Below are 11,295 nucleotides of genomic sequence, written 5' to 3'. Positions count from 1 at the left end.
ACACCATTAGTAGCTTTCACGAGTGACACATCAATGTCCTTAGGAAACATAAAACTACCAGTGCTCGCCGCAGGGGTTCCATAAATTGTAGAATTTATTGTTTTCGATCGACCGGCCGCTTACAACATAATTCTCGGAACTCCGTGGATATATCAAATGAAGGCTATACCTTCAAATTACCACCAATGTGTGAGATTTCCGACTCCCGGGGGAATCGGAACCATTCGAGGAGATCAGGAAACGTCGCGTTCTTGCTACCTCATGGAACATCGCTTAAAGCTCAAATAACAATTAATGATAAGCGCTAAGCAAGAAAGCACCTCGCGTTACCCAAGTGGTCTCAGTTCGAATGAAGTTACAACAGAAGTTGAAATTGATCCCGAATTTCCAGATCGAAAAGTAAAAATCAGCACTACTTTAGATTCAGAAATCAAAGATCAATTGGTAACGTTTCTAAAAGAAAATAAACGTACTTTTGCCTGGTCGGCGAAAGATATGCCCGGAATCGATAAAAAAATCATTACCCATGAATTAAACGTCGATCCCAGTTTTAAACCAAGAAGGCAAAAAAGAAGAAAACTGGGTCCTGACCGAGCTCAAGCGGTCAACGACGAAGTTGATAAGCTTTTGAAAATTGGTTCTATCAGAGAAGTAAAATACCCGGACTGGTTAGCAAACCCCGTGGTAGTCAAAAAGAAGAATGGAAAGTGGAGAGTATGTGTCGATTTCACCGACATTAACAAAGCATGTCCAAAAGACAGCTTTCCTCTCCCTCATATTGATCGGCTTGTAGAATCAACAGCCGGAAACGAACTCTTGTCATTTATGGATGCATTTTCTGGATATAATCAGATCATGATGAATCCCGAAGACGAAGAGAAAACATCCTTCATAATAGATAGAGGAATCTACTATTACAAAGTTATGCCATTCGGTCTAAAAAATGTCGGGGCAACATACCAGCGTTTAGTTAACAAAATGTTCGCGCAACATTTGGGCCAAACGATGGAAGTCTATATTGATGATATGCTCGTAAAATCTCTTAAGAAATACGAGCACATCACTCATCTTGAGCAATGTTTCAAAATTCTGAATGAATTCGGAATGAAACTAAATCCAGCTAAATGTTCTTTTGGTGTTCCTTCCGGAGAATTCCTAGGATACTTTGTCACGGAAAGAGGAATAGAAGCAAATCCCAATCAGATTAACGCTTTCCTCATGATGCCTTCGCCAAAAAAAATTAAAGAAGTCCAACGATTAACAGGCAGAATTGCTGCGTTGAATCGTTTCATCTCGAAATCTACCGATAAATGTCTCCCTTTTTATCAAATTTTAAAAGGAAACAAGAAATTTCGGTGGGATGATCAATGCGAAGCAGCTTTCGATCAACTCAAAACTTATTTAACGACACCGCCGGTTCTCTCAAAACCTGAGTCAGAGAAGAAACTTTATCTTTACATCTCGGTTTCTAATCATTCTGTAAGTGGGGTTTTAGTTCGAGAGGATCGAGGTGGTCAAAAGCCGATTTTTTACATAAGTAAATCTCTTACCAGTCCGGAAACGAGATATACAATGATGGAAAAAGTAGCTTTAGCAGTGGTCGTATCCGCTAGGAAACTCAGACCCTATTTCCAATCTCATCCGATAGAAGTTTTAATTTCTCATCCGCTTCGCTCGATTCTTCACGGACCAAGTCAGTCCGGCAGACTAGCAAAATGGGCTATCGAACTCAGTGAGTACGATATAGAATATAAAAGTTGAACTAGCGCAAAAGCACAAGTTCTAACTGATTTTCTAACCGAACTACCGTTAGATGACGGAACCTTTGTTGAAACAGAGTCTACATGGAAATTACACGTAGATGGTTCTTCTTCTAAAAAAGGATCCAGAATCGGTATTAGGCTCGAAACTCCGACAAAAGAAATAATCGAACAATCATTTCGATTAATGTTCCCGACCTCAAACAACGAGGCGGAATACGAAGCTCTCTTGGCAGGACTTCGGCTTGCTCTTGCAATTGGAGCAGAAAAAATAATAGCCTACTGTGATTCTCAGCTAATTGTAAACCAGTTCGCTGGAGATTACGAAGCTAAGGCACCTCGAATGGAAGCCTACCTTTCGGCCGTTAGAAAGTTAGCTGGAAGATTCAAAGAATTCGAATTGGTTCGAATACCTCGAGACGAGAACACTTCGGCAGACGCTTTAGCTGCCCTAGCTTCTACCTCAAATCCCGAACTTAAGCGAGTGATTCCAGTTGAATGTATTACTTCACGAAGTATTTCGGATGAAGATAATATTTTGGAGATCGAGCATATCGGAACTCCAGAATTAAATACCAACCACAAGAACAGTTCGCTTGTTGTCACTAGATCTCGAGCAAAGTCTCAAGATGACAAGCTTACTCCACAAACAGAACTTCCTAAAAGAAAGCCGAGAAGAAAACTAAAAGATCAAGAGGTTCCCATTGAACAACCATCTCGAGCTGAACACTCACTTCCGGATACCACAAATAATAAAGAAGTTCTGGTAAATGATCCTGATATTCCTTCCGATCCGGAACCAAGGAAGTTTATACTCAAGGATAATACTTCCGCTAATGATTGAAGGGCTGACTGGAGGGTACCCATCAAAAATTTCATTCTTAATGGAGAACTACCATTGAACAAATGGCAAGCTCGCAAATTAAGAATCTTCAGCGCTAAGTATTGTATAATTAAAGAGTCATTGTACAAGCGAGGCGTTAGTGATCCTTATCTTTTATGTATTTTCGGACCCGAAGTTGAATAGTGACAAGCGAGGTCCACGAAGGGCTTTGCGGTAGTCATTCTTCGGGACGAGCAATGGCTTTCAAATCAAACGGTTGGGATATTTCTGGCCAACTATGATTTCTGACTGCATCGATTACGCCAAACGGTGTAAAAAGTGTCAGATGCACGCTCCTCTTATTCACCAGTCATCTGAATTTTTATCATCTATATCCGCTCCATACCCTTTCATGAGATGGTCAATGGATATAGTTGGTCCGATGCATCGCTCAACGCGAGGCGTCCAATACTTATTAGTTCTAACTGACTATTTTTCCAAATGGATCGAAGCTGAAGCTTACGTAAATATACAAGATTCTGTGGTAAAGACATTTTTGTGGAAACACATTATTTGTCGCCATGGAGTTCCTTACGAAATAGTAACGGATAATGGTCCACAGTTCATTTAAAATGAATTAAAAGATTTTTGTTCCTCCTGGGGGATAAAACTTAGCTATTCAACGCCGAGGTATCCCCAAGGAAATGGGCAAGCAGAACCTTCCAATAAAACCATTCTCAGTAATCTTAAGAAACGTTTGAATGCTCGAAAAGGTGGTTGGTATGACGAGCTACAACCTGTGTTGTGGGCATATCAAACAACCCCAAGATGAGCAACGGGAGAAACTCCATTCTCATTAGTATATGGAATGGAAGCAGTAGTCCCAGCCGAGCTGAATGTTCCCAATTTACGCCGGAGCGAAGCTCTACTTAACGAAGAACTGAATTCTAAATTATTAGAAGATGTTCTCGATACAATCAATGAAAGGCGAGACCAATCCCTTATTCGGCTTCAGAACTATCAACAGTTGACCGCTCGATACTATAACTCAAAGTTGAAAAACAGACATTTAAATGTAGGAGACTTTATTTTAAGGCGAGTATTCGATAACACAAAAGAAGAAGGAGCTGAAAAACTCGGTATTAACTGGGAAGGCCCTTATCAAATCACAGAAAAAATCTGAAATGGTGTATACCGTTTAAAAGACCTTGACGGAAATCCCGTTCAAAGGCCTTGGAACATCATCAACTTGACAAAGTTCTATTGCTAAAGCAAATATATCAAACTACGATTTGGCTTGATCCTATTTTGGGTACGTAGGCAGCTCGCTAAACACGAGTCCAGCTATAAAAATAAAAATATTATTCCAATCATGGAGTCTTGTTTTTATAATTTTGATAGTCGAGCATAAATATAAAAATACGTTGCGAGCAATGTATGAAGAAATATTTTTAGCTAAAGCAAAAATCGGATCTAGAAGGGTCTTGGATTACGGAATAGCTCTGCTCCTTGGCCTGCGAGGTCAACGATGTTCAGGATATAACCTGGCATGTTTCCGTACTCCTGTATGCCTATCTCGATCCAATCAGAGGGATGGGCTTCGAGGCGATGAAGCTCGCGAGCAATATCGAGGCGACGCCTCTGTAATTCCATTCTCTTTTTTCTAATCTCTTTTTTCTCATCTTCGAGCTCTTTATGCCGAGTAATAAGCTGAGAAAACAAAATGCTTTGTTTAACAAACAACGAAAGGAGTCAGGTTACTAGGTTGAACAATACCTTGTTAATAAACTCTTTAGCTTTAACACGATCTTGAGCTGATAGTCTCTCGATTAACACATTTGGAACCTGAATGTTGGTTCCCCACCCTAATGGGCGTGACTCTTCTGGTTCGCCAGTTGCTTCCGTTTTTACAAGCTCGATGTCTGACGTTTCCGAAAGATCATCGCTTATCTTTTTAAACGAGTCGGAGGGATTCTCTGAAGAATTACCTTCCTTGAACATTTTTGTAGAATTATTGTTGATTAAATTCAATAATGAGCTACACCTACTTTATATTTGAAATATACTCAATCACATTTAAGAGGATCAATTGACGATTTCCCAAAATCTGAGTTAATTACTAATTATATTCCCTAGATTAAACGCATTAAATAAGATTTGAGTAAATCGGCAAATTTAAAACAAAAAGGGAAATATAATTAATTTCGCTGGGCCACCAGCCCAATAGTATGTTACAAAAAAGAATAAAAATTAAGAAGGAGGAGGGTTCGCAGAAGTAACTTCGTCTATGACGAACCGTTTTCACGTTCGTCGGGTTCGAGGCTCCTTTGGTAGATATCCCAATGCTTCTTCAGGAACCTGATGTGTTCTCGAAGACAGCCAGGAATGCGGGCGATAGAGTCAAATCCCCTCCTCTCCCAGTTGTGAACGTCCAACTCCAAACATCGAATCTTCCTTTCCATTCTAGCAATCCGATCCTCGAGGTTACGGCGTTTCATTCCGAGGCGTTGCCTTTCGGAGCAGAGGAAAACGTACCTTTCCGTGATCTACAAAAAACAGATGCATTACAAATCTATCATGTAAAACCTTGAAACAATTGGTACAAGGTCCAAACTTGTTCCATGAATTCATGGCACTCGATCTGCTCTTCCTTAGACATGGAAGAAAGAAAACAAGGAATAGCCACCCCTTGTGGAGTGAATCCATCCCCCGTTGGAAAAAGAGATTCGCTTGAAGGGAATCGTGGTGGATTAGGATCAGAAGGTTTTCCTTGGGGAGAGGCCATCAAAAACAACTGCAAAGAAAAGGTTTATTGGGAAATTCCCAAAATCTTACTCTCCTTATATAGGAAAAATATGTAAGGTTACTCACTTGAGTATTTATTGAAAAAGGAAGTTAAACGTCAATCTATTGATTTGACAGTTACGACCTTTCGATTTTTGTGTACATGCACAAACAAGACCTACAAAACATAGGTTATTCAAGTATCACTTAACACCTAGTAGGCAAACTGAATTTCGAACGTGAAGTTCAAGGGCAGTTAATAAATGGTATTAAACCTTTTTTGTCCTTTTCGAGAAAAGCAAACAGTTCTCACTAAGATTTTTCTAAGCAAACACATTTCGAAGTATCACGAAGTGTTCTTGTAAGCCAAGCTCTAACCTCGCAACCGAGAGACCGAGGAAAATTTCTAATGTTTTTTCTTTAAAAAAGGCAAGTGGGTCTGATCAGCCTATCTTTCCTATAATTCTAAACCATGTCGGTTAGGAGGACTTTGCAAACCCTCCAGGTAAAATCGATGGTTTCCACCAAAATTAAATATTTCTTTCTAAAGAAATTTTAATTAAAAATCCCCTTGGGCAAAAAACTCAAAAAAAAAAAGTAACAAACGGCCCCATGGCCGACAAAGCAAGTTTTATGTTTTAAAATTAAAGGGACATTCCCCATAAAAGGTGAGTACAATCACCATCATTTATTCATAGGCGAACCGCCTCCACCTCCTACTTGGCTTAAGTCAGGAGCACCTCCGACAGCAGCATCTTGAGCTGTGAGAACAACCTCAGGGATAGGCAAGCTAGCAGGATCCTGACCAGAGAACTCCTGTGTTCGTTCCGAAGATATTTTGTCAACGTTGGTTCCGAATTCATTAAAATGAGCACTAGGGGAACCAGTTAACATCATTTCATCCAAAGACAAACCGGCATTAGGTTCGGTCAGTGGAGGGGAATCAGCGAACTCATAGACAAATTGCTGCAAATCTAAATATGGCTGAGGAGCAGTAGCTAGCTTAGCTTCAGTCTCAGCAAGCTCAGCGCCAACTGTCTCTTTTTCTTCGGCCAAATTAATCGATCCTTCCTCTATCTCCTTGATCAAATCGAGATTGCTCTTCAGCTCATCACGTTCGGAGTTAAGTTTGTTCCAAGCTTTATCCGCAGAAATAAATTCCTGCACGGCAAGAAGGAACTTTTGCCCAACTCCTTTAACCTCTTTCCGAGCATCATGAGATATCTTGCGAACATCCTGATCTTTCAGTTCGGAAAGAGATTCGTTTTTGCGTTCAAGCTCCTCAGCAGCTGTCTTGACCTTGCTAAGCTATGATCTCAGAAGTTCAATCTCGCCCTTTGCGAAGTTATGATCAGCAAGGGCAGTTTTCAGATTTTGCTCTGTCTCTGTCAAAATCTTCCTTGTCTCCTCGCCAGATCTTTCAAGTTGCTCGATTTCTTTCTGACGAGCCGAGTCGAGACCAGTCGTCTCCTTCGCAAGCTGGTTGGAAGATTGGAGTTTCTCAATCTCTCCTTCGGTAATAGCAGCTCTCTTGGAGACTTTGGTAAGCTCTTCTTCGTAATGGTTGATGATGCTGTTCACATCCAAGGTTGCCTGATAAAGCGAGATGCAATAAGAAAAAGGAGATTCAAGATCAAAGGTTTACAGACTCAAACAGTCAAACCTGAGAGGAGTGGAACGAATGACTGATATACATCTTCTTGATGTCATCCCTCCAGTGCCCAAAGGACGGAAGTTTCTTCCTAGAGCGAGTATGGAAACATCTAAAGATGTTTCCAATCTTCTCTTTATCTAAAGTAAAGATATTCGTATGAATATAGAATTCCTTAAAAAATCAGTTAAATCTCCGGTACCAAAAGGTTAATTGAGGATTACTTGATGGAGATGAAGCTCTGGCAACGAGTCCTGAGCTCGGAGATGATCGAGCTCTAGAGGTATTACCTCGAGGATGCCTGGGAGGTAGCATCCCTGAACTCAGTGGCTCTCTAAAAACAATTCCTGAATCATGATTTCTACCCTGAATATCAGCAGATTCAGGAATTGGAGGACTTGAAGAAATGGCTTCGGCTTTCCTCTTGCTCTTGGACCTTCCCTGAATCGGGGGTTCAGGACCCTCAGCCTTCCTCTTCTTCGTAAAAGAGGGGCCATCTAAGGGACCTCCTTCTTCAGCAGTGGCAGCAACCATGATGTCAGCTGCTGGGGAAAAGGAAGGGGCATTGTTTATGGTGACTGCCATTGACTTTGAACCTTCAAAGGACCAGTCATCAAGCAGGAGAGTTTTCTGGTAGACTTTTTCGTCCCCGACGGAGGATGCGTTTTTCTTGTTTTTCCCAATCTGGGAGATCTGATCTTTGACCTTCTTGTCCGCTTCTCTGATCCTTCTCCTATCTCGGGCGTTCAAACTCGAGAGATCAATCTCAGCAGGAGGAGGGTCGACGGGATGAGTAAGGCCCATTTTGACAAGAATGTCCGGCACCGTGAATTCTCTCCAAAGTAAAAGAATTCCAAGTAACTGGCCTCTCGAGGATGGCCTTGTAAATATTGAGGAAGTCAACAGAGGGAACTGGCCGAATTTGGGAACCTGCAGAAAAACGAGAAAGTGTTAAAGCAGTTTAAAATAGCCTGAGAAACTTATTTATTTAAGTCCTAGTTTCTACCCAAATTCGATGACCAGTGAGTTCGGAGGAGTTCGGAAGAACTCTGAACGGAAAAACTATTTATACGGAAGAAGAACCAAAACTTCTTCCAAGCGTTATCTTTTAAAGGCAGGCCATCAATAAGGTTCTGATCTGCGATCGGATAAAGGGCATAATGCCCAGAAGATCGGGATTCACGAGCCTGGAATAATTTCAAAAGCTCGCTAAGTCCCAGCGAGTAGCCCGCGTCCACCGCAACAGTGAAGGTACAAATAAGATACCGGAGCATGTTGGGCGACAACCGAGAGAAGGCAATTCCCAGATGATTGAGGTAGGTAAGAAGTGTCTCAGGAAGGGGAAGGAATAAGCCGCACCCTTTGAAATAAATTTCATAGGCACAGCAATACCCCTTTCGCACCGACTCTGGAGACTCGTAAGGCTCCGGGACCACCATCTCCACTTTGGGGGGAATGTGGCATAAGCGACGAAGATCGTTGAGAAAATCAACGGTCGATTGACTCTGGGGGTGAAGATCAAACTCGCCTCCAGTTTGGGTATGAGGTTCGGTTCCCTCACCCATGAGAGCTTCGAGATCATCAGCCTCATATTTGCGGAATTCAGAAGGGAGGTTCGACATTTTACGAAAGGGGTTTTTACCGAAAGAAAACAACGACTTCTGTAATATGAATGAAAGTTTTCTAGGTAAAGAAGATAAGAAGGAAAAGTAATATTACCTCTTAGAACCCTAAAAGTACGATGGAAGACGGCCTCGAGAATATTGGGAAGTGGGACGGTTTTCCCCGCAGTATTAATATAAAATTAAGAAATTAATGATGACGGTTGTCAGGGATATCAAATCACTTGATTATCCAAGATCGGCGTAATAGCGTAAAACATGGAGTAATTCCAGAGTGTTAAAGATCTCAATTCATTAATTACTGTTTACTTAAGTCTTCCAAGCCGAACACTCAGCTCGCAAGACTTGGGGGGGCTAAATGTTGGGGTCGGATCCCACACATCTTCAGTAGGATCCACTTGGATCTGTCCACGTCATTATTACATAATAATCCTCTTGGAATTAAAGATATTTTATTATAAGAATCGAGCTTAACCAGTAGGGAGTTTGGTTCAGTCTAGTAGAAGAGCTCGATTCTTGCCAGTATGGAGTTTGCTCTTATTCGACAAACAGTTCGCATAGAGAAAGGCCGAAGCGAGGAGAATATTGTTCAAGGCTCGCAGTAGCGTCAAAACGCGGGAGTTCGGAGTCCGCAAGAAAGAGTTTGGAAGATCCAGGCGAAGCCCAAGATAGTTCAAATTCAACCCGTTTCGGTCAAATTGTAACCTACATGATTTTAATGCGGATCAATGCGATTATGAGTAGTAAATGACCGCATTGATCATATTTTTTTTCTATAAAAACAACTTCAAACGCATGTGTTTGGAAAAAGAGGAATCTTTTTATTCATTATTTCTAAGCAATACAATATACTTTCTCTCTTTATTACTTTGGCAAGGTACTTTGTACTTCGTTCCTATCAAATTTATTTACTTCTTTTCTTGGTTAATTTCCCTTTCGAATTCTCATATTCATTTCCTGATTTTACAAGAGTTTTTCTCCACTGAGATACTTAAAGACAATCGAGTGTGAATCCTACATCCACATTATGTGCTCATTCATACAGATACTTTAAATCATTTTGTAACATGTCATTTATCTTTACATTGTTCCAAGTCAAACATGCTTAATTGTTTAGTAATGTATATGGGTTACATAAAAAGAGAAGTCCAATTTTATACTATAAATAATCAAATCAATTCTTTTTAGCAATTAGCATCTTCACACCCATCAAAATGTTTTAGAACTAAGACCATGACTATTTATAGTTTTAAAAATGGTTTTTGGTTTTTGGGTTTTGGTTTTGAGTTTTTTTTTTTTTTTTTTTTTTCGATATTAACTTTTTGAAATAGAAACCGAAAATTTGATGTAGATTCTATCTTAGATTTTGTTTATTAATCTATTAGCAAACCTTTTTAAAAATTAGTTTTTAAATAGTTTTTGCTCCAGTCCACATCGTCAAAAGCCTCGCACTTGGAGAAAGTTAAGAACTGCCCAATAAGAAAAGCTAAAGGAATAATTAATAGCGAAAGAACTCCAAAGCAACAACATTGATAGCTCTTCCTTACGAGCAACCGACTAACACTTCCATAGAACAGTTTGGCGATGAAGAAGGGCTACTGACACGAGCCTCAGAAATAACCCAAAATTTGATTGCCTTTAGATAAACTAATGGCCCGAAAAGGGAACTAATTCGAGCTCACACAACCACCTCCACAGTAGAAACGAAGACAGCGAAGCAAGAAGATTAGAACATAGAACCTAACCAACGCGGTCACCTAATCAAGGAGAAGCCTTAAAATCTGAGAGAGAAAAAGGCCAAAAAAGACCGAAACAGCGCTGGTTTGAGACTTCACCTTCATTTATAGGAAGGAGATAATAGGGAACATTTGGGCCTCCTCTTTAAGTTCTGTGATCTTTTTCTTCTCAAATTTGTTCATTCGCTAACTTGGTTTACATCTCTTTTCAAAGCATAGGAGCAAAGACTTTTGTAAATGTCTTTAAAGTTGATAAATCAATTACTCATTTCATCCAAAAAGACTTAAAAAAAAAAAAAAAGGCCAGCTTCCAAATTCTCATAAATTGTGGTTTTTGGCTCATTTAAATAATTAAAAAAAAAACTATGAAAATCTCGATTTCTTAAGTTTTAGGAAAATTATTTCTGAAAAGTCTTGAATGGGTAATAAATTAGGTTCTTGAGAATCAAAACCAAAAACTAGTAGTCCCTCTGTTTCTAAATAATGTATTTTCTAGGAAAAACTTGTTTTAGGTTTTCTATGCAATATTTATTAGTTATTATTGATGAATTGTAAACTTCAAAAAAAAATTTGAATAATTTTGGATAAGAATTATAGAAAATTGCAAATCACAAAAAATAATACATTTATAATCATCTTTTAATATGTTTTTTTAATATGTGTAAAACTCGAAAAAATACATTATTTAGAAATAGATAAAGTATGTAATTTATTTACTTCCTAATGTGGTCATCATGATCATGGCATGCACTGAAAATCTTAAAAATTATTTTTTCGATAAAGTTTTTCTCAATTAGTATATACTCCCTCTATATTATTTAAATGATGTTTTAGAGATTTTTTTTTTTTTAAGTGGTGTTTTCAACTTTCTATATAAAAATCAAATATATATAATTTTTTTTAACCTATGATATTTTAC

At 39.3% G+C, this 11,295-nt stretch overlaps 1 protein-coding gene across 1 annotated transcript; it reads right to left on the bottom strand.

Moving 5' to 3' along the window:
* Nucleotides 1-6,051: 6,051 nt before the first annotated feature.
* Nucleotides 6,052-8,640, bottom strand: LOC110228286. Its single transcript, XM_021025098.1, has 5 exons — nucleotides 8,422-8,640; nucleotides 7,243-7,948; nucleotides 7,031-7,158; nucleotides 6,730-6,960; nucleotides 6,052-6,675 (listed from the first exon to the last, which is right to left on the bottom strand). The coding sequence occupies exons 1-5, from the start codon at nucleotides 8,638-8,640 to the stop codon at nucleotides 6,052-6,054; spliced, it is 1,908 nt and encodes a 635-aa protein (XP_020880757.1).
* Between the last annotated feature and the right edge of the window lie 2,655 nt (nucleotides 8,641-11,295).

Source organism: Arabidopsis lyrata (genome assembly GCF_000004255.2).
Source record: "Arabidopsis lyrata subsp. lyrata unplaced genomic scaffold ARALYscaffold_5, whole genome shotgun sequence".
NCBI classification, from domain to species: Eukaryota; Viridiplantae; Streptophyta; class Magnoliopsida; order Brassicales; family Brassicaceae; genus Arabidopsis; species Arabidopsis lyrata.
Note: the sequence above shows the minus strand (reverse complement) of the source record. Positions and strands in the feature narration are given on the sequence as shown.